General features: G+C 69.5%; 3 protein-coding genes across 3 annotated transcripts in view; 2 read left to right on the top strand and 1 right to left on the bottom strand.

Moving 5' to 3' along the window:
* The first annotated feature begins 178 nt into the window (after positions 1–178).
* Positions 179–6134, top strand: ARF5 (ARF GTPase 5). The gene is made up of 6 exons (XM_088535215.1): positions 179–326; positions 423–503; positions 2754–2863; positions 3526–3597; positions 4443–4568; positions 5855–6134. Exons 1-6 carry the CDS (start codon positions 260–262, stop codon positions 5939–5941), a joined length of 543 nt encoding a protein of 180 aa, XP_088391341.1. The 5' UTR covers positions 179–259; the 3' UTR covers positions 5942–6134.
* Positions 6135–8629: 2495 nt separating this feature from the next.
* On the bottom strand, positions 8630–12414 carry LOC104580694 (paired box protein Pax-4). Its single transcript, XM_088535222.1, has 9 exons — positions 12402–12414; positions 12168–12298; positions 11193–11408; positions 10976–11057; positions 10324–10406; positions 10039–10108; positions 9852–9943; positions 8796–8892; positions 8630–8718 (listed from the first exon to the last, which is right to left on the bottom strand). The coding sequence occupies exons 1-9, from the start codon at positions 12412–12414 to the stop codon at positions 8630–8632; spliced, it is 873 nt and encodes a 290-aa protein (XP_088391348.1).
* A 6710-nt stretch (positions 12415–19124) lies between these two features.
* Positions 19125–21203, top strand: part of SND1 (staphylococcal nuclease and tudor domain containing 1) — an 85931-nt gene continuing 83852 nt past the window's right edge. The window contains exon 1 of the mRNA XM_088535216.1: positions 19125–19236. Within this exon, the coding sequence (XP_088391342.1) occupies positions 19162–19236 (75 nt within the window). The 5' untranslated portion in view covers positions 19125–19161. The remainder of the gene's footprint in view (positions 19237–21203) is intronic.

The raw sequence follows: 21203 nt of genomic DNA, 5'->3' as shown, positions 1-21203 counted from the left end.
GCAGCGCCGGGAAGGCGGGGCTTATGGCGCGAGGAGGAGCAGGGCCGCGCCATGACCTTACCGGGAAGGGGGCGGGGCCTGGAGGAGAGGGCGTGGCCTGTGTGAGTGGCGGCTGCGCTGTCCCATCAGGGGGCAGCCCCGCGGCGCGGGGGCGGGGCCTGCGGCAGGGGCGGGGCCGGCGGCGCGCGGCGCAGCGGGGCCTGGAGCGCGGCCGCGCGTCCCTGTCCGCCTCGTCCTCCCTCCCGCCGCCGCCGCCGCCATGGGCCTCACGGTGTCCGCCATCTTCTCGCGCATCTTCGGCAAGAAGCAGATGCGGATCCTCATGGGTGAGCGGCAGCGGCGGCGCCCGCGCGCGGGGCGGGCCCGGGTCCCGGGGCCGGGCCGGGCCGTGCCGGGCCGTGACGGGCGCCTCTGTGTTGCAGTGGGGCTGGACGCGGCGGGCAAGACCACGATCCTGTACAAGCTGAAGCTGGGCGAGATCGTCACCACCATCCCGACCATCGGTGAGCGGCCGCCGCGCCGGGCCCGCTGCGGCCTCGCGTCGCGGCTCAGCGTGCTGTGCCGTGCCGTGCCGTGTCGTGCCGTGTCGTGCCGTGCCGTGTCGCCGGGGACGCGGGGACAGCTCCTGCCCCCTCTGCTGCCAAGGGCTCACCTCATCTCCAAGGATTTTCCCAGCCTGGGGCAGGGATGTTACTTCCACCCGGTGCAAGGTCTTACCCCAATCTTGCCGGATCTTATCCCAAATTGCTGCATGGGTCTTACCCCAATCTTGCCGGATCTTATCCCAAATTGCTGCACGGGTCTTACCCCAGTCTTGACGGATTTAACCCCAGTTTGATGCCCAGGTCTTACCCCAATCTTGCCGGATCTTACCCCAGTTTGCTGCATGGGTCTTACTCCAATATTGCTGGGTCCTATCCCAGTTTGCTGCACGAATCTTACCCAAATCTTGCCAGATCTTACCGCAGTTTGCTGCACGGGTCTTACCCCAGTCTTGCTGGATCTTACCCCAATTTGCTGCACGGGTCTTACCCAAATCTTGCCAGATCTTGCCCCGTCCGGTGCAGAGCTCTCACCGCAGCCGCGACGGCTCCTGCCCCAACGCGGTGCCAAACTCCTGCCCTGATCCTGCCACCCCTTGGCCCAGCCCGGGCCGGGACACGGCCCTTGGGGAGGCCCCTCGTGTCAGTGTCCGCCCGAGCTCCGGAGGCCGCCGGAGCCCCACGAGCCTTCGGCGCCGGCTCCCGTAACAGCCCCGTGCGCTGCTGTGGGTGACACACGGGGCCGGTGAAGGCGGCTGGATCGGGCTGGGCTGCCACGCTCGGGGGTCACAGGCAGGTGCCCACGGGCCAGCAGTGGCCCCGGTGGCCACCAAGGCCAGGGGCCTCCCAGGCTGCGCTGGGAAGAGCCTGGGCAGCCGCGGCGGGAAGGGGACCCTGCCCCTCTGCTCAGCCCCGGGGAGGCCACGGCTGGAGCTGGATCCGGGGCTGGGACACGGAGCCGCTGCGGAGCGGCAGGGAAGGGCTCCGGCGGGAGCGGGACACGGAGCGGCAGGGAAGGGCTCCGGCGGGAGCGGGACACGGAGCGGCAGGGAAGGGCTCCGGCGGGAGCGGGACACGGAGCGGCAGGGAAGGGCTCCGGCGGGAGCGGGACACGGAGCCGCAGGGAAGGGCTCCGGCGGGAGCGGGACACGGAGCGGCAGGGAAGGGCTCCGGCGGGAGTGGGACACGGAGCGGCAGGGAAGGGCTCCGGCGGGAGCAGGACACGGAGCGGCAGGGAAGGGCTCCGGCGGGAGCGGGACACGGAGCCGCTGCGGAGCGGCAGGGAAGGGCTCCGGTGGGAGCGGGACACGGAGCGGCAGGGAAGGGCTCCGGCGGGAGTGGGACACGGAGCGGCAGGGAAGGGCTCCGGCGGGAGCGGGACACGGAGCCGCTGCGGAGCGGCAGGGAAGGGCTCCGGTGGGAGCGGGACACGGAGCGGCAGGGAAGGGCTCCGGTGGGAGCGGGACACGGAGCCGCAGGGAAGGCTCCGGCGGGAGCGGGACACGGAGCCGCAGGGAAGGGCTCCGGTGGGAGCGGGACACGGAGCGGCAGGGAAGGCTCCGGCGGGAGCGGGACACGGAGCGGCAGGGAAGGGCTCCGGTTGGAGCAGGACATGGAGCGGCAGGGAAGGGCTCCGGCGGGAGCGGGACACGGAGCGGCAGGGAAGGGCTCCGGTTGGAGCAGCTCCCCGGGAGGAGAGGCTGGGAGCGGGGCCTCCAGCCTGGGGAAGAGGAGGCCGAGAGCAGGGCCTGTTTGTGTGTCTAACGTGTTACGGGAGCGTGTCCGGAAGATGCGCCAGGTGGTTCCTGGTGGCACCCAGTGACAGGGCTGGAGGTGGTGGGCACGGCTTGAAACGCGGGAATTTCCGCTGGGACACGGGGACTCACCTCTTTGTGGTGAGGGGGGTTGAACGGTGGAGCAGGGTGCCCGAGAGGAGGCTCCATCGTCGGAGCTGGGCCAGCCTGGACACAGTCCGGAGCAGCCGGGAATGCCCCGAGCGCCTCCATGTCCGGAGGAGCCCCCAGCCCTGGTGGTGCCGGCGCTTCTGGAACAGCCTCCCGGACTGCTGGGGTTTCCAAGGCGACATTCCCGGGGCTGGCCGGTGAAATCCCGGAGCGCTCCCGGGGGAGCATCTCCCCGCGCAGCTCTGCCCTCGGCTCCGGAGCACGGAGCTCCCTCGAAGGGGCACGGGCTGACGGTGCCGCCCCGCAGGCTTCAACGTGGAGACGGTGGAGTACAAGAACATCTGCTTCACCGTGTGGGACGTGGGCGGCCAGGACAAGATCCGGCCCCTGTGGAGACACTACTTCCAGAACACGCAGGTAGGGCCCGCGCGCTGCGGGGGGTGAAGGGCCCCACGTCTGGAGCCCAACACGTGGCTGGCAGGGGGGTGAACCCGCTCCCCCCTCGGCGGAGGAGGGATAACGCGGACGAGGCCGAAGCTCCTCGTCCCCGCAGCCCGTGCGGCTCCGGGCCTGGCACTGCCCGCGCTGGCACCGCTGGCACCGCCAAGGAAACCCCTATCCAGGGTCCCATCCCGGGAGCCGGGGGTACGAGACAGAGCGGGTGGCGAAGGGCTGGTTGGGCAACATTAATCCCCCGTGCGGCTCTGGTTCAGGCCTGCCCCACGCTCCTGTGTCTTGCAGGGCCTATGTCACCCTCTATGATTCTATGATTCTAGGGTTGGGGTCCGGATCAAGGTTGGGGTCCGGATCAAGGTTGGGCTCAGGGTTGAGGTTGGGCTCAGGTTGGGCTCTGTCACCCTCACTGTTAAGGAACTTAAGGAAAAATTCCTTCCCAGTGAGGGTGCCAGAGCCCTGGAACAGGCTGCCCAGAGAGGTTGTGGAGTCTCCTTCTCTGGAGATCTCCAAACCCGCTTGGACGCAGTCCTGTGCCACGTGCTCTAGGTGACCCTGCGTGTGCAGGGGTTGGACTAGATGACCTCTAGAGGTCCCTTCCAACCCTAAGCATTCTATGATTCTAGGGCCTCATCTTCGTGGTGGACAGCAACGACCGCGAGCGCGTGCAGGAGTCGGCGGATGAGCTGCAGAAGATGGTGAGCGCCGGCGGCCGCGCGCCGCCTCACCGGCCCCGTGTCCCGGGGACAGCGCGTCCCGGCCCCTCTCGTGCGCAGGAGCCAGCGCGTGCTCGGTGACTTGTCATTCCCCCTGCGGACACAGCGGTTGCTCCCAGGGGCCAGGCTTACGAGCAGGCGGCATTCCTGGTGTGCCGTGCTCGGCAGACACGGCAAGAGGGGCCAAGCCGGCCGGGGAGCTCAGCTCTGGGTTATCCTGAGGGCCGGGGCCCTGGAGCGGCCGCTGCCGGAGCCTGCAGCTCGCGGGGCTGCTGTTTGGATGCTCCCAACGCGCTGCCCGGCCCTGCTGGAGCTTTTAGCCGCAGGTTTGCCCAGCCCGTTGGCTGCTGTGGGCACCCGTGCCAGCCCGGCTCCGGCTTCCCTGCCCGCAGCAAGCGGGTGAGAGCCAAAACCTTGTGTGCCCGAGGAGAGGAGTCAGCTCCGGGGCTGTCACCAGGAGCCAGTTTGCCGGGCAGGGGTGGCTCCCGCTGCCGCAGCCGTCCCGGGACCAGAGCATCGCGGAGCAGCCGCGGCCGGTGCACGTGGCAGCCCGATGGCAGCGGTGGCACCGCCTGTGGCTGCGGTGTAAGGGGCTCCCTTGCACGTTCTGCTTCTGCACGTGCAGGGAAGCTGCTGCCTGCGTGTTAGGCAACATGTTGCGCAGTGAGCTCAGTGCTGAGTCTCGGATTTGGCCTCCTGTGCAGACCCGGGGGGCTCCTGGGCAGTGCCACCCTGCCGGCCGCGTGCCCGGGCGGGAGAGCGCGCGGCACGGAGGAACCCGGAGGAGCCGGGTCCTGCCGGCCCCGCTGAACCGCGCTGTCCCCCAGCTGCAGGAGGACGAGCTGCGGGACGCCGTGCTGCTCGTGTTCGCCAACAAGCAGGACATGCCCAACGCCATGGCCGTGAGCGAGCTCACCGACAAGCTGGGGCTGCAGACGCTGCGCAGCAGGACCGTAAGTGCCGCCGGCCGCGCGCGGGGCGGCCTCACATGTGCGCGGGGCAGCCTCGTGTGCACATGGAGTGCCCTCCTGCACACAGAGCGGCCTCCTGTGCATGCAGAGCACCATCCTGCACACACAGAGCACCCTCCCGGGCATGCAGAGCACTGTCCGGCACACACAGAGCACCCTCCTGTGCACACAGAGCGCCCTTCAGTGCACACAGAGCACCCTCCTGTGCATGCAGAGCACCCTGCTGTACACAGAGCAGCCTCCCGTGTGCACGGAGTGCCCTCCTGCACACAGAGCGGCCTCCTGTGCATGCAGAACACTGATCTGCTCACACACAGCACCCTCCCGGACATGCAGAGCACTGTCCTGCACACACAGAGCACCCTCCTGTGCACACAGAGTGCCCTTCAGTGCACACAGAGCACCCTTCAGTGCACATAGAGCACCCTCCTGTGCATGCAGAGCACCCTGCTGCACACAGAGCAGCCTCCCGTGTGCACGGAGTGCCCTCCTGCACACAGAGCGGCCTCCTGTGCATGCAGAGCACCGTCCTGCACACACAGAGCACCCTCCTGCACCCTCCTGTGCACACAGAGCACCCTTCAAGGCACACGGAGCACCCTCCCATACACACGGAGCACCCTCCCGTGCATGCAGAGCACCCTGCTGCACACAGAGCACCCTTCCATGAACTCGGAGCACCCTCCTGCACACAGAGCACCCGCCTGCACACACGGGGCACCCTCCTGCACACACAGAGCTCCCTCCTGCACACAGAGCACCCTCCTGCACTCAGGGTGCCCTCCTGCACACAGAGCATCCTCCTGCACACACAGAGCTCCTCCTGCACACAGAGCACCCTCCTGCACTCAGGGTGCCCTTCTGCACACAGAGCACCCTCCTGTGCATGCAGGGTACCTTCCTGCACACACAGAGCAGCCTCCTGCACACAGAGCACCCTCCTGTGCATGCAGGGTGCCCTCCTGCACACACAGGGCACCATCCTGCACACAGAGCACCCTCCTGCACTCAGGGTGCCCTCCTGCACACAGAGCATCCTCCTGCACACACAGGGCACCCTCCTGCACTCAGGGTGCCCTCCTGCACACAGAGCATCCTCCTGCACACACAGGGCACCCTCCTGCACTCAGGGTGCCCTCCTGCACATAGAGCACCCTCCTGCACACACAGAGCACCCTCCCATGCACACAGGGTGCCCTTCCCGCGCGCGGAGCAGCGGCTCCCAGCACGCAGCCCTGCGGCTGCGGCCACCGGCGCCTCTCTTGCAGTGGTACGTGCAGGCCACCTGCGCCACCCAGGGCACGGGCCTCTACGACGGGCTGGACTGGCTATCGCACGAGCTCTCCAAGCGCTAGACGCGGCCGGCGACGCAGGCACCGGACGAGCCGGGGACGTCTCTTCCAACCGCTGTTTCGTTTTCCTTTTATTTTGGTTTCGTTTCGGGGGCTGCTTTTCTCCCTCTCCCCAGAGTGGCCCCGTCTCTGACTGCTCGCTGTGTTTATCTGCTAGGACTTGAACCTCAAGGACTCTTCAGGCAGCTCCGCGGCGGCCGCCCCTGCCCCGTTGCATGTGTCCCTTTGGGCAGCGCGCGGCGCCCGGGGAGCCTGCCCGGCGCGGGGACGGGCACGGGGACGGGCACAGGGCAGCGCTGGCACCCGGCGCCGGTCCCCGCTCGCCGGGGGTCGGGAGGCGGCGGCGGCGGCCGCGCTCGCGCTGCAGGACGGGAAGGATTCTCCTTTTTATCCTTCGATAAAACTTTATAGTTCTCTTTCTCTTGGGGAGGGGGCGTATGGCTACGTAACGTGCTGTTGTGTATGGAGTGAGTAAACGCCACCACTTTGTACCCTGCACCCGGCCCCTTCCTGCCTGGCGCGGGCGCCCGGGGCCCCGCGGAACCCGCGGGCGAGCGGGTGACCCGGGCACCACGGTGCCCTGTCCCGTGTCCCACGTCACGGGACGGGGGGTTGCTGTGCGTGTCCCCACGGGCAGCGCTGGGAGGAAGGACACGGCGGCACCGAGGGTCCCCTGGGGACGGTGTCACCCCCGTGGCACCGCCATGGCCTGCAGGGTTGGGTGGCCCGTCTGCTCCGGCTGTGGGAGCAGAGGCCGAGTGTGCGCACGCGTGTGCGTGTTGGTGTGGGTGCAAGTGTGCCTGCGTGCATGCAGGAGTGTGCACGGGTGTGCGGGAGTGTGCAAAGGCATGTGTGAGCATGCACATGTGTGCATGAGTGTGCACGTGTGAGCATGCACATACATGCGTGGGCTTGCACATGCATGTGCGAGTGTGTACATGCATGTGCGAGCATGCACATACGTGTGTGAGTGCACGCACATGCATCAGTGCATGTACATGTGTGAGCATGCAGGTACGTGCAGAAGCGTACATATGAGTGTGAGCATCCACATGTGAGAGTGTGCACATACGTGTGTGAGCATGCACATACGTGTGTGAGCATGCACATGCGTGCATGAGTGTGCACGTGTGAGCATGCACATACATGCGTGGGCTTGCACATGCATGCGTGAGCGTGTACATGCATGTGCGAGCATGCACATACATGTGTAAGAGTGCACGGACATGCATCAGTGCATGTACATGTGTGAGCATGCAGGTATGTGCAGAAGGATACATATGAGTGTGAGCATGCACATGTGTGTGAGTGCACATACGTGTGTGAGCATGCACATGTGTGAGTGAGTGTGCACGTACATGCGTGAATGCACACATGCATGTGGGAGCGTGCAGGTGCATGCTTGAGCATGCATGTGCATATGTGAGCGTGCACATGCACCCGTGAGCATGCACACGCGTGTGTGCATGTGCCCGTACGTGCACATGTGTGTGTCTCCCAGCACGGGGCGCTGACGAGCTGCACGTCCTGCCCGCAGCCGGGGCAGCAATGGGGTGGCACTGCCTGTCCCCGTGGGCGCCGTGTCCCCGTGCTGCTCCCCGGGGCGGTGGCGCTGCCGCCTGCGCTGCCGGTGCCGGTGCCGGGAGGGCTGGTCCTGCGGGGGCTCGTTCGGAGCATCCCGGGCACCGGCTGCTTTCCCGGCCGCTGCAGCCGGAGCCCCAGCGGCCGCGTCCCACGGGGCTGGAGCGCGTGGCTGCCCGGAGCGGCTGCGGCGTCCCCGGCTCCGCGGAGCTGCACCGGGCACGGGAACGGGAGCGCTGAGTGCGATGGGGACGGGAGCGCCGGCTGCACCGGGCATGGGGACGGGAACGGTGGGTGCGATGGGGACGGGGACGCTGGGTGCAACCGGGACGAGAGCGCCGGCTGCACCGGGCATGGGGACGGGAACGGCTGTACCAGGGGACAGGGCGGGAGCGCTGGGTGCCCTGGGGACAGGGACGGGAGCGCTGGGTGCCCTGGCGGAGGGGAGCACAGGGTGCATCGGGCACAGGGATGGGAGCGCGGGGGGCACTGGGCGTCGGGATGAGAGCACTGGCTGCCCTGGGGACAGGGACAGGAGTGCCACGTGCACCAGGGCACAGGGATGGGAACCTGGCCGTGCCATGGGGGCGAGAGCACCGGCTGCAGCAGGACACGGGGACAGGAGCGGTGGCCGGAGCAGGACGCAGGGACAGGAGCACCGGCTGCAGCAGGACAAGGGGACAGGAGCAGGGGCTGGAGCAGGACACGGGGACAGGAGCGGTGGCCGGAGCAGGACACAGGGACGAGAGCACCGGCTGCAGCAGGACGCAGGGACAGGAGCAGCGGCTGCAGCAGGACACGGGGACAGGAGCGGTGGCTGGAGCAGGACACAGGGACGAGAGCACCGGCTGCAGCAGGACACGGGGACAGGAGCGGCGGCTGCACCGCGGCGCGGGGACAGGAGCCCTTCCCTCCTCGGTCTGACTCCGCTCCGGAGCAAGGCAGCCCACGCTTTTATTGGAGAAGGGGACGCGGCCGCCGCGGATTCCGGCCGGGAGCGGCGCGGGCAGCGCTGCAGGGCGCGCGGAGCCCCGGGCCGCCCCCGCCCGGCGCCGGGAGCCCCGGCCGTGCCGGGACCGGCGGGGTCACAGCCCCCGGTCCCCCGGCCCGTCAGCGCCAGGCGGGGCCGCCGTCCGGCTCGCGGGGGCGTCGCGGGGTCCCCGGGGCGCCGGGGCGGGGGGCTGCGGGGGCGGCCAGGCCTGCGGGAGCGGGGGATCAGGCGCCGCCCGCCCCCAGGGCCCGCCCCGGCCCCCCCGGAGCCCCGTGTCCCCGTTACCGTAGCAGGCGTCGTCCCAGGCGCCGGGGGCGGCGGCACAGAGGTGCAGCGGGGCCGGGGCGGCCGCGGGGCAGGCGGCGGGGCAGCCCGGGAACTGCTGCGCGGGGCAGAGAGCGGCGTCACCGCGGGGCCGGCACCGGGCGTCACCGCGGGGCCAGTGCCCAGTGTCACCGCGGGGCCAGTGCCCGGTGTCAGCGCGGGGCCAGTGCCCGGTGTCACCGCGGGGCCGGCACCGGGTATCACCACGGGGCCAGCGCCCGGTGTCACCGCGGGACCAGCACCAGGTGTCACCGCGGGGCCAGTGCCCGGTGTCACCACGGGACCAGCACCAGGTGTCACCGCGGGGCCGGCACCGGGTGTCACCGCGGGGCCAGTGCCCAGTGTCACCGCGGGGCCAGCGCCCGGTGTCACCACGGGACCAGCACCAGGTGTCACCGCGGGGCCGGCACCGGGTGTCACCACAGGGACAGCACCCTGTGTCACTGGGGGTCAGTGCTGGACATCACCACAGGGCCACCCATGGTGGCTCCTGAATGTCCCCTGCCTTGGCACAGGGCCGCTCCCGGAGTGCTTGGGGCAACTGAGCAAAGCAGGGAAAGAGGGGCATCCCAGAGACTATCCCACACAGCATCCCAGGAGCGCATCCCAGGGATGTTTGGGAGAACATCCCAAAAGAGCATCACAAAAGAGCATCTCCCCCACATGAGCATCCCAGAAAAGCATCCTGGAAGGGTATCCCAGGACAGCATTCTGCAAGAGCAGCCAGGAAATCATCCCGGCTTCTGCTGGGAGAGTATCCTGGGACAACATCGCACGAGAGCATCCTGTAAAGAATCCTGCAAGAGTAACCAAGGATAGTGTCCCAGGGCAGCAACCCAGGAGAGCATCCTGGAAAGCACCTCAGGAGAGGATCCCGCTAAAGTATCCTGGGGCAGCAATCTGGGATAGTGTCCCAGGAAACCACCCCAGGAGATGCCCTGGGGCATCCCCCAGTGAGCGGCATCTCTCATGCTCCTGGCCATGCATGGTGGCCAGGGACTAGGAGCCGGGTCCTACCTGCACGGGGAAGGCGGCAGCAGGAGGGCAGAAGGCGGCGACGGCCGGTGGACCCATGGCCACGGGGGGCAGGAGCCACTCGCACCAGGTTCCTGCGGGGACAGCGTTGCCTTAGCTCCGGTCCTGCCATGGTCCCTGGTGTCCCACGAGCCCCCACAAGCAGCCTCACCTCTGCTCCCGGCCTCACCTCCACTCCTGGCCTCCAGCCACTGCTTGGCCTCCCGGCGCCACTTGGCTCTTCTGTTGGAGAACCAGACCTGAGTGAAGAGCAGCGGGATGAGCCATGGGCACCCTGCGAGGGCACCCGGTCCGGTGTGGTCCCACACCGGTTCCCCCAGCACCAAAATGCGGTGCCAAAAGCCCGTTTGCAGCACTGGCCTTTCCGTGCACAGGCGCTGCAGCGCAGCAGAGCTGGGGACCCAAATGGGCTGCACTGCCCATACTCATCCCCCATGTCCCCAGCGTCCCTTACCCTGATGGTGGCATCCGGGAGCTGCGTGGCGCTGGCCAGCCTCTCCCGGGTGTGTGTGTCCGGGTACTGCCCCCTCTGGAACTCTGCAAGGAGCGGCAGGATGAGCGCACCAGGACAGGTCGCTCCCGCCATGCCGGCACGCTTGGCACGAGCCCGTCACCTTCCTCCAGCTCCCGGGCCTGCTGGCTGGAGAAGACGGTCCTGCCGCGGTGTCGTGGCCCTGGTGGTTCCGAGCCCCTCACTGGGCGCGGGGTCTCCATGGGGACATCGGCTCTATGTCCAGTTGGAAAGTGGCAGCCTGCAGGACCAGGATGGAGATGGGGCGAAGGGGTCCCAGGGCAGGGGACACTTCACCTGGTGCCAGCCATGTGCGCGTGCAAGTGCGTGTGTGTGTGTGTGTGCACATGCAAGCATGCAGGTGTGCAACTGTGTGGGCATATGCACATGCAAGCATGTCTGTGCATGGATGTGTTCGTGTGCATGAACACGTTCAGGTGTGTGAGCAGGTGAGTGCATGCACACACATACATGTGCAAGCACATATGTGTTTATTCACGCGTGTTCAGCTAGTAGCAGGAGCCCTCTGCACCCCAAGAGCACCCCTTGGTGCCCCCAGCCATGTGCCCTTGGCCATCACCTTGTCTTGGCTCACCCAGCGGCAGCGGGTCCCTGGCAAAGGACAGGAGCTGCTGGTGGCTCTGCAGGTTCCTCAGCACCCGGTTGATGGAGGAGACCTGGGCAGGAGAGAAGGGGCTGTGCCCCCACAGGGGAGCCCGGGGCTGGACGGGGCTCCCCGGGACAGTCACCAGGGCCACGCAGGGCCCCATGTCCCCATGCCCAAACCAGCACGTCCTGGGTGCAGGACTCACGCTGGGCACGCGGCTGCCGGCGCAGATGCCCTCGGCCTGCAGTTTGCAGCGGATCTCCCGGGCGAAGAGCGACGGCTGCTGCTGCTTGAGCTGCGCAATCCTGGCCACCACGGCGGGGGTGGCGGCGCGCGGCCGGCTGCCCCCCATCGCCTTGGGCCCCACGGCTCCCGTGCGGTAGAAGCGGCCCAGGATCTTGCTGACACAGCCAGTGGAGACCTGCGGCAGTGAGAGCTGTCCTGTTCCCATCCTGGACTCCATCCCCGTCCCCATTCCTGTACCCATCCCCGTCCCTTTCCCTGTCCTCATCCCCATCCATATCCCTGTCCCTTTCCCCATCCCCATCCCTGTCCTTGTCCTTGTCCCCATCCCCGTCCCCATCCCTTTCCCCATCCCCGTCCCTTTCCACATCCCCATTCCTGTCCCTATCCCTGTCCCCATCCCAATCCCCATCCCCGTCCCTTTCCCCATCCCCATGCCCATCGCTGTCCCCATCCCTGTCCCTGTCCTCATTCCCATCCCCATCCTCACCCCTTTCCCCAGCCCCATTCCTGTCCCCATCCCAATCCCAATCCCCATCCCCGTCCCTTTCCCCATCCCTATCCCTATCCCTGTCCTTGTCCTCGTCCCCATCCCCGTCCCCATCCCCATCCCTATCCCTATCCCTATCCCTATCCCTATCCCTATCCCTATCCCTATCCCTATCTCTATCCCTATCCCTATCCCTATCCCTGTCCTTGTCCTCATCCCCATCCCCATCCCTGTCCCTATCCCTGTCCTTGTCCTCATCCCCATCCCCGTTCCCATCCCCATCCCTGTCCCTATCCCTGTCCTCGTCCTCGTCCCCATCCCCGTCCCCATCCCCATCCCCATCCCTGTCCCTATCCCTGTCCTTGTACTCATCCCCATCCCCGTCCCTATCCCTGTCCCTATCCCTGTCCTTGTCCCCGTTCCCCATCCCCGTCCTGCCCGGTGCACCTGCAGGCTGCGGGAGATGTCCGCCGTGCGCACGCCGCACGCCGCCAGCTCCACGATCCTCTGCCTCTTGCAGACGGGCAGCGGGCGGCCGTTCACGAAGAGCCCCCCGAGCTGGTTGATGCCGCTGGGCCCTGGGGAGCCATGGGCTGGGTGAAGGAGACGCTGGGGCAGTGGAGGGGACACCAAGGCCAGGGAAGGGGACATAGATGGCCCAGGGGTTGTGGTAGTGCTCACCTCGGTGCTGCATGGTGGCAGCTCCACGGTGCGGGGGCTCCTCGGCACCTGGCTGGGGAAACAGGTTGGGAAGAGTGGCCAGGACTTGGCCACCCACCCTGGCCACCAGCTACAGAAGAGCCCAAGGTGGGAGGAGACACCCAGGGGTGCTGGGGACATCACTCCAGGGCTCCTCAGCCCCTAAAGGCGGTGACAGAAATAGGATGAAGCTCTGCAGAGTCTGGTGGCTGCAGGAGGAGGGTTCCCAGAGGGCAGGTGGCAGCTCGGAAGCCAATGCAGGACTCAGTGTCCTTCTGTCCCCACTGTTCCCAGCCACTCCAGCCTCCTCTGAGCTTCTCTTTGCTCTAAACCAGGGGCCTGCCCTGGTGCTCCCCACGCATGTGGTCACACACTGATCCCCTCCCCAAAGCCCTCGGGCCTCAGTGTGAGAAACGGCCATGAGAAGCTCCTCATCCTGCAGCTGGAGACACTCCAACCTCTTGCCTTTGCTCCTCATGCAGGGAGAAATCACGGCTGAATTTTCTCACACACGAGCACAAGTCCTGCACCCAACCCCCGTGCTTGCCTGGTTTGTCACACACCTCCCCTGGCTCCACGTCCTGGTCCCTTTGTGCCAAGCACGTGCACACGGATGCCACAGTCTCCTGCCCCTGGTACAATGAAAACCACCATGGGAACCCCAGCAAAGCAGCAAAACACAGGGGCCAAAGGTGACCCCACTGCCTTGTCACTCCGCTCCCCCTGCCCATGGGGTCCAAGGGTGAATATTCCTCTAGAATGTGAGGTGCGGGAGTACAGACTGCCCTGGAGCCTGTCACCCCCGGGAGTCCAAAGGGACGGGGACGCCGGGGGCGCAGGGTGCCCTTCCTGCCCAGGAAGAGGCTCAGGGGCTGCCAGAGGCACCACCAGAAGTTGTGGTACCATCTCCCGGACCTGCGTGGAAAGGGCTGGAAAGGGAGCATCCTCGTTCCCGTGCACGTGCAGCGCTGCCCGGCCTGAAGCCGGTGGCTAAGTGAGATTTGGTAACGTGCAGCAAATCCCTGTGGCTCAGCAGGGGGATGTGATCCGCGGGAGTGGGACAAAAGAGGCAGCCCAAGAGCATGAGAGAGCGGGTGTCCCCACGGGCACCCGAGTCCTCGGGGCCACCGCAGCCTCTGCTGGCCGGCGCCGTCTGTGCAGCAGCCCAGGGCTCGGTGGGTGCCGCCGGGGCCGCCCGGTGCCCTGCCAGTCCCTGGGGACACTCACAGAGGACAGCCGGAGTGCAGCGAGCTTGGCCTTTGTGCTCCGGCGACCCTGCGTGTGCGGTGGGGTTGGACTAGATGATCTCTAGCGGTCCCTTCCAGCCTTAGCGATTCTATGATTCCATGGGCCCAGAGCGGGGCAGAGGCCACGCAGATTCCACTCAGCCCTAAGGGACTCTGCTGCGGCAGGGGGTCCGCGTGGCCACGCAGCAGGGCAGGGGCGGCTGCCGGCTCGGGAGCTGAGCGCAGGGCTGCGTGCGGAGCGGGGCACGAGCTGCAAACGCGCGCGCCTCCGTGCGCACTTCTGCGCGCACATGTCCCCGGGAGTGCCCGCTGTGCACAGCTCCACGCGTGCGCTAGTGCACGCACGCGCCCCTCTGTGCACGCGTGTGCGCGGAGCCCTCCCGCGGGCGCGGGGTGGGAGTGGAACCGGAGCCGGTACCTGTGGAGCGGCGCAGGGTCCTGCCGGGACCAGCAGCCGGGACCGGAGCCGAGCCGAGCGGGGCCGCTCTGGGTGCGCACGGGGTGCGAGCTGGGTGCGCACCGAGCCGTGTGGCGCCGGGTGGCAGCTGGACCATGATGTCACGGGGAGGAAGAGGAGGCAGGGGAGGAGGGGGCCGGCCCGCCCCTGCCCCCGCCCGGCCCGGGGGCTCGGCCCTCCCGGCGCGCCGGGATGCGGGTACGGGCGCGGGCGCGCGGCCGAAAGCGGCGGCGCCCGCCGGGATTTCAGCACTCGCGGCCGCTGGACAGCACGCGATGCCGCCCGCCCCCGCGGGACCCGCCGCACCGGGCACCCCCCGGGCCGGACCGGGCTGGGCCCGGCACCGACATCAGTCCCGGCTCCGGCACCAGCCCGGGCTCCGCAGCCCCTCGGCAGAGGCTCCCCGGGTGCCAGCCCCGAGCGCGGCCCCGCGGCACGGTTTGGCACCGGGGGGCTGCGCTCCGGAGCTCTCTGCAGAGCAAACAGGGCCAGGCCGTGGGCAGCGCACCTGCCATCTGCTAAAGTGCTCTTGAGTCCACCATAAAGCCCGGCCAGGCTCCTCTTTATTACATATTCTTTTTTTTTTCTGCTTTGAACAAACAGAGCGCAGGCCGGGGCGGCCGGGCGCGCGGGGCCGGCCCGGGGCGCAGCCCGCGGCCCGGCACAGATGGCCCCCCTGGCCCGGGCCGCAGATAAAAGCCCGTTGTAAACCTCCCAGCAAAATATTTGAAGAGCAAATATTAGCGAGCGCGGAGCCCTGCGGGGCGGCCCTGCGCGCCCGGCCCCGCCGCGCGGCCCGGCACGAGCGCCCCGCGCCCGGCCCCCCGCGCCGCCGCCGCACGGGCCGCCTTTGAACGGTGCCATATGCTCCGAATTACACATTAACCACGGCCCGCGGGGCCCGGGCCCGCGCCGCCCCCGGCCCCCGCGCAGCCGGGCCGGCCCCCCCCCCGCCGCCCCCGGGCCGCGCCAGCCTCCCTGGGGCCGCCCGCGGGAGCGGACCGGGCCAGGCCGGGCGGGGGGCGCCGCCACGCGGGGCCGGGCCTCCCGCTCCGCTGCGGCCGCTGAGGAGCCCGCGAGGAGCCCGCTGGGGCCGCGGGACCACGGCAGCCCCGTGCGTAACGGGGCGCAGGCGGCGAGGGAGGCCCGGGGCGCGTCGCGGGAACGGGGCGAGGGGCGACCCGGTCCGGTCCGGCCCGGTTTGATCCTGCCGCTGCTCCCCTCGCCGCCCCGGCAGCCGGGAGCCCCCGGAGGCCGCGGCCGCCCCGCGCAGCGCAGGGCGCACGGAGCCGCCTCTCCAAGGCGCGCGCCGCCGCCCCGCCGCTCCCGGCCCCGCTGCGGGCGGGGGAGGGCGGGAGGCGGGAGATATCGGTGCCCCGGGCGGGGTTGGGGGTGGGGTGGGGGGCTATGGCAGAGCGGGCGGCCCCGGTGAGCGGAGCCGGTGGGGAGGGCGGCTCCGCCGGCCCCGTGCGCCCCGACGCGCAGGCAGCGCCCGGGGCAGCGCAGCGGAGCCGGGCCGACCGGGCCGGCGCTGAGCGGAGCCCCGCGGGCTCGGGCGGGTGGCGGCAGCGGGGCCGGAGAGGCGGCGGCGCCGGGCGCGCTCGGGGCTGCCCCGCTCGCCCTCCCCGCTCCTGCCCGCGCCGCGCGCTTGGCCCCGGCGGCGCCTGGCGCGGTGCGGAGCCCCGGGCAGGAGGCGGCTCCAACCGGGCCGGGGCTGCTGCTCCCTGCCCTGTCCCGCACCCGCTGCGGTCGCGCGGAGCCTCCTGCGCTCCCGGTGCCTCCGCTCTCGAGCCCCGGTTCCAGGATATGGAAGCTGCTCCGTCGGCGGAGCCGTTCCCCGCTGACGATATTCGCGCTCGCGTGCGCGCAGGGACGCAGGATGGTAACGGTGGCCGTGACCGGCGCTGCCGGCTGTCGTGCGGCACCGTGATCGTCTCTCCAAGCAGGACCGTGGTGCCCAAGCCGAGCGCGGCTCATTCCAGCGCACAGGGCAGCCGGGGACCGTGGCCGAACGCCGGGATCTGCCCGTGCCATGGCTGGTCCCCTGGCTTCCACAGCAGGGCTCGGCTGCTCCGGGAAGAACACTCCGCTTCCACGGCCTTTTCCCACTGCAGCCGTCACGGACGGGACTGCGGGGACCCCGGAGAGCAGCAGGTGGGTGGGTTGTGTCCCCTCCACGTCCCCCTGGTGTCACGGCGCTGCCCGCACGTGGCCAGGTGCTCTCCTGGTCCTGGCCCAGCACCGCTGCAGTGCTCAGCACCCGGGAGGCCGATAGCGATGGCACGTGGCAGCACAAGGGATGTCCCCAGGCTGGGCGCAGAGCTGGTCCCACTCCCCCTGGGTGACGCAGGGCTCAGATCCGGCAGGGGTGACATCGGGGCTGGGTGGTCCCCTCCGGGCCAGCGGCACCAGTGTCTCCCAGGAGGTGTCCCGGCACCGTGGAGCTTTATTCCAGACACCTTGGTGCAGGTGACAACGCCCGCTGGCTGGGAGCAGGATGGGCATGCAGTGCTGCACGGGGACAGGATGGGGATAAAAGACAGGGATGCAGGATGGGGATGCAGGATGTAGATGCAAGATGGGGATATGGGATGGGGATGCGGGATAGGGATGAAGGATGGGGATGCAGTACTGCACAGTGACAGCATGGGGGTGCCGTGCTGAACAAGGACAGGACAGGGTTACAGAACAGGGATGCAGTGCTGTGCAAGGACAGGATGGGGATGCAGGATGGGGACACAAGGCAGGGATGCAGTGCTGCACAGTGCCAGGATGGGGATACAGGACAGGGATTCAGGACAGGGATGCAGTGCCCTGGCACAGCAACAGGATGGGGGTGCAGTGCTGAACGGGAGCAGGACAAGGGTGCAGGACAGGGATGCAGGTGCAGGACAGGGATGCAGGATGGATGCACACTGCCGCACTGGGACGGGATGGGGATGCAGGACGGATGCACAGTGCTGCACTGGAAGAGGATGCGCATGCAGGGTGGGAAAGCAGGATGCGGATGCAGGACAGGGACGCAGGTGCAGGACAGGGATGCAGGATGGATGCACACTGCCGCACTGGGACGGGATGGGGATGCAGGACGGATGCACAGTGCTGCACTGGAAGAGGATGCGCATGCAGGGTGGGAAAGCAGGATGCGGATGCAGGACAGGGACGCAGGTGCAGGACAGGGATGCAGGATGGATGCACACTGCCGCACTGGGACAGGATGGGGATGCAGGACGGATGCACAGTGCTGCACTGGAAGAGGATGCGCATGCAGGGTGGGAAAGCAGGATGCGGATGCAGGACAGGGATGCTGTCGGCTCCCGCACAGCTCCCGTTGGCAGGTGCCATCGCGGCCCTGGACGCAGGTCCCCATCATGACCTCTCCTGTGGCTGCGGAGCGATCTCCACCGCGGGCCCCAGCCTGTCCCATGGATCCAGGGGGGAGGCAGCCTCCACGGACAGGAGAGCGCCGGGCATTTCCCCACCTCTCCAGCCGTTCCGGGCTCTCCTGGGCTCTCAGGAGGCAGCGGCTCTGCAAAGGCCCATGCGAGAGGCAGAGGCTGCTCTGGATGCCGGCGTGGCTGGGATCGGCACCTGGATCAAGAGGCTCCTGCCAAGGAAAGGCCCAGCCTCCCATGGCCAGAGCCGAGCAGCAGGTCGGGCTTCCCCACAGCTTTGGGGAATCATTTCCCAAGGGGCTCCCAACGCTGCTCCAAGCTCCCCATCAGCCAAAGCACCAACACCGTCCCGGCCCCTTTTCCTAGCAGGGAGGGAACAAATCCCACATCCCGCTCCTGGCAGGGACAGCCGAGCTCCGCCAGGCGCCGCGGGCCGGGGGCTCCTGCTCCCCCGAGCCGACTCTCCCCCACGTTTCCATCCTCACGAGCGTTTAGGAGCTGGACATTCCGCGCTCAGCCCGGAAAGGCGGCCGTGCCGCTCCGCATGCAGCCGGCTCCGCCAGGAGGATAACCGGAGCCTGGAGCCGAGCGGCAGGGGAGTATCCGGGATGCGAGCGCGGGGAGCCCGCGCCGTGCGGGGCAGGGGGGCCCTCCCTGCGCCCTCCAGCTGCCCCCCGGCCCTGCGGGAGGGCAGTACGGAGACGGGCGGATGGAAACGCCGGGAGCCGGGATAACGGAGGAGACGATGCTGGGGCTCCCGCGCCCGCATGTACCCCTGTGCCAAAATACATATGAGCACACCAACGTACACACGTGCATACACATATAGATAAAGTAACGTGTTATTATAATGCGAGGAGAAGGTCGGAGGCTGCAGCTGGACCCCAAGCGCCGGGGAGGGTTGAAAGAGGAAGGGGCTTCCCCGGCTCCCGGGGGCGCCTTGACGGGGTCACCGGGGCTTCGGCGGCCCCGCGGGCGCAGCGAGGGTTGTGGGAGAGAAAGGAACCGTTCCGTGCCGATCCGATCCGATCCGATCCGGGCCGCCCCCGGGATCCCGCTCCTGCCACCGGGCCCCGCGGCGGGTCCCAGCGCTGCCCGCGGAGCGGCTGCGGGTTGTGACGTAGCGCCGGTGACGTAGGGCCGGTGACGCCACAGGGGGCGTGGCCCCGCCGCGCCCCGCCCCCGCCCGCGGAGGGACACGTGGGCGCCCGGGCAACCCTCTGCCGACGTGTCCCTGGCGCCGCGTGCCCCGGAAGTCCCGCCCCGCGCGCCGGGGGCGGGGCGGGGCGCCCCGTGACGTCAGCCCTCCCCGCGGCGGCCTCTCCCGGGCCGGCGCGGCGGCGCCGCGCGCCGCCATTGGCCACCGGGCGGCGGCGGTGGGCGGAGCCGGCCGCGGCACCGCGCGCCTATTGGTCGGCGGCCGGGGCGGCGGGGGCGGCGCGCGCCTGCGCGGCTCGGGCGGCCGGGGCGGGGCGCGCGGTGGCCCCGCCCAGCCCCGCGCGGAGGCCCCGCCCCCTCGGCGCGCGGCCCCGCCCCTCGGCCCCTTCCGCGCACCCGCCGCTCGCGCCGCTCCGTCCGCCTCTCCCCCCGCCGCCGCCACCCGGTCCCGGTCCGGTCCGGTCCCGCCCCGCCCGCCGCCCGCCATGGCCTCCGTGGCCGCCCCCGGGCAGGGCGGCTCCGCGCCCCCCCCCACCGTCCAGCGCGGCATCGTCAAGATGGTAAGAGACGCCCCCTCCCCCCGGCCCGGTACCGGGCCGCGCCCGCCCCTACCGGGAACCCCCGCCCCGCTGCGCTGCCCGCCGCCCCGCGGGGCCGGGCGCTGCGCCCCTCTGCTCGCCGGGCACCGGGGCTGCCTCCCCCGGCAGCGGGCCCGTGCACGGCCTCCCGGGCACGGTACCCGCGTGTGTCCCGAGTCCCGGGAACCGGGACCGCCGTGTACGGCAGCCCGTGCATTCCCGGGCCCGATCCCCCGTGCACGGCGACCCCCGTGCGTGCTCGGTTCCGGTACCGCGGGAAACGGGACCCCTGTGAGCGGGACCCCCGTGCACTCTGCCCCGGGACTGCCGTGCACGGGCCCCCGTGCACGTTGCCCGCGGGAAGCGGCCTCCCGTGCCCCCCACCGCGTGTCCAGCGCCCTTCGTGCCTTTCCCGAACCGGGGGCACCGGGGCCACCCCTCGAATTGGGAGCCCCTCGCTGCCCCCGTCCCGGTTCGGGAGCCGAACCCCCCCAGCACGTGCGGCGCCGGTGCCCGGGGCGCGAAGGCAGCGGCTCCCGGCCGGGCAGCGCGGCCAGGCCCGGCACCGCGCACGTGGCCGCGGGACCGACCGGGGAGGGGAGACCCGCCGGGGCCCGGCCGCGGGACCGACCGGGGAGCGGAGACCCCCGGCCCGCGTCCCGCGGCGGGAGGAGCCGCCGCCGATTCCCGCCCCGCGCGGCGCTTCCCGAGCGCGGCCGAGCAGGAAGCGCCCGGGCCGGGACCCGCCGCCGCGCTTCCTGCCTGCTCCGCGCGCGCCGCCGTCCCGCGCCGCTCCCGGGAGGCTCCGGCCCGGGGTCCCGCATCCCGCTGCGCCGCCGGGAGCGGCTCCGGGGGCGGCTGCGGGCGGCGGTGCCGGGAAGGGCCCTTTGCAATGGGAATCGGGCCCGTCCGCACTGGGAATTCTTACCCGGTTGCCCGACCGGGGGGTTCCTCCGTGCCCCAATCTCGCCCGTTAATCCCCCGTCTGGGCTTCAAAGCCAAGGCGCAAATCCCCCTTGCAAGAGAAACGGTGCAACAGGAACCTCGGGGGTGACTCGGGTGCTGCAGCCGTCCCGTCCGCACGGGACATCCGTGCTGGGTCCGTGGTGCTGCTTGGGGACCCGCGTTGCGGCTGCTGTTGGCTCGGGGAGCGTTGTCCCCGGTGCAGCGCGTACCCCGCACGCCGCTTTTGTGGGAGGAAAAGGGAAATCCTGCCTGGACAGTCGATCATGGCGCTCGGCCTGTCGCGGAGGGGAGCCCGGCTCCGGCCGAGCCGACGGATCCATGGCATGACTCGGGATAAGCAGCCGAGCCTGTGCCGGAGCACGGAGATCCCTGCGGGTGCCGTGCTCAGGAGCCCTGGGAGATTGGGGGCTATCCCAGGGCGTGCCGGATTGCTGGAAGTCCCCGGGGTCCCCGTGATGCTCCTCGCGGCACCTGCGTTTGCACCTCGCTCCGCTTGCAGGGCTGCAAACCCGGCCGGCGTCGCTGCCGCGGCCGCTTCCAGCTGTGACGTGTTTCGTGGGTGACTTTAAGCTAAAAGCCGCTCTCGAGGGTGCAGCCGGCGATGGGGCGGCTCTGAGGATGCATCCGGGGAGCCCCGCGCGGAGGAAGGAAACTCTTGGTTAGGGCGACGCTTCCACGCGCCCCTTGCACGGGCGCATGGGGCACCCTGGGTCCCTCCTGCGCCGCGGGGCTCGTGGCGGCTGCGAAGCCGCCGGGTGCTTTGCCGCTACCCCGAGGAGCCGAGCGCTCCGCTTGGAGCTCGTCTGTGCCTGCGGTTCCCGGTGCAGGTTTGTGAACCTGGAGATGTATTTCCTGCCCCCGGGAATGGGATAGCTCGGAGCCGCAGGCACCCTGCACCCGCTGGCGGCGGCTTTCCCAGCTCCGGGGCTGGAGCAGGAGGTAATTGGTGGCTTTGGCATGGGATGGCCAAGCCGCCCCGTGCT

Source organism: Tinamus guttatus, unplaced genomic scaffold (genome assembly GCF_059628265.1).
Source record: "Tinamus guttatus ecotype Peru unplaced genomic scaffold, ASM5962826v1 Tinamus_guttatus_pri_ptg000619l, whole genome shotgun sequence".
Lineage (NCBI taxonomy): Eukaryota > Metazoa > Chordata > Aves > Tinamiformes > Tinamidae > Tinamus > Tinamus guttatus.
The sequence above is the reverse complement of the archived record's forward strand: the minus strand, read 5'-3'. Positions and strand labels throughout refer to the sequence as shown.

Bases quoted from the DNA above. Each gene is read 5' to 3' on its own strand.
- ARF5 (XM_088535215.1), top strand. From the start codon at position 260: ATGGGCCTCACGGTGTCCGCCATCTTCTCGCGCATCTTCGGCAAGAAG. The intron at 504-2,753 runs GTGAGCGGCCGC...GCCGCCCCGCAG, and splicing joins CACCACCATCCCGACCATCG to GCTTCAACGTGGAGACGGTG. The intron at 3,598-4,442 runs GTGAGCGCCGGC...GCTGTCCCCCAG, and splicing joins CGGATGAGCTGCAGAAGATG to CTGCAGGAGGACGAGCTGCG.
- LOC104580694 (XM_088535222.1), bottom strand. The intron at 11,058-11,192 runs GTGAGTCCTGCA...TCTCCTGCCCAG, and splicing joins CCGGCAGCCGCGTGCCCAGC to GTCTCCTCCATCAACCGGGT. The intron at 8,719-8,795 runs GTAACGGGGACA...CCGCTCCCGCAG, and splicing joins CTGGGACGACGCCTGCTACG to GCCTGGCCGCCCCCGCAGCC.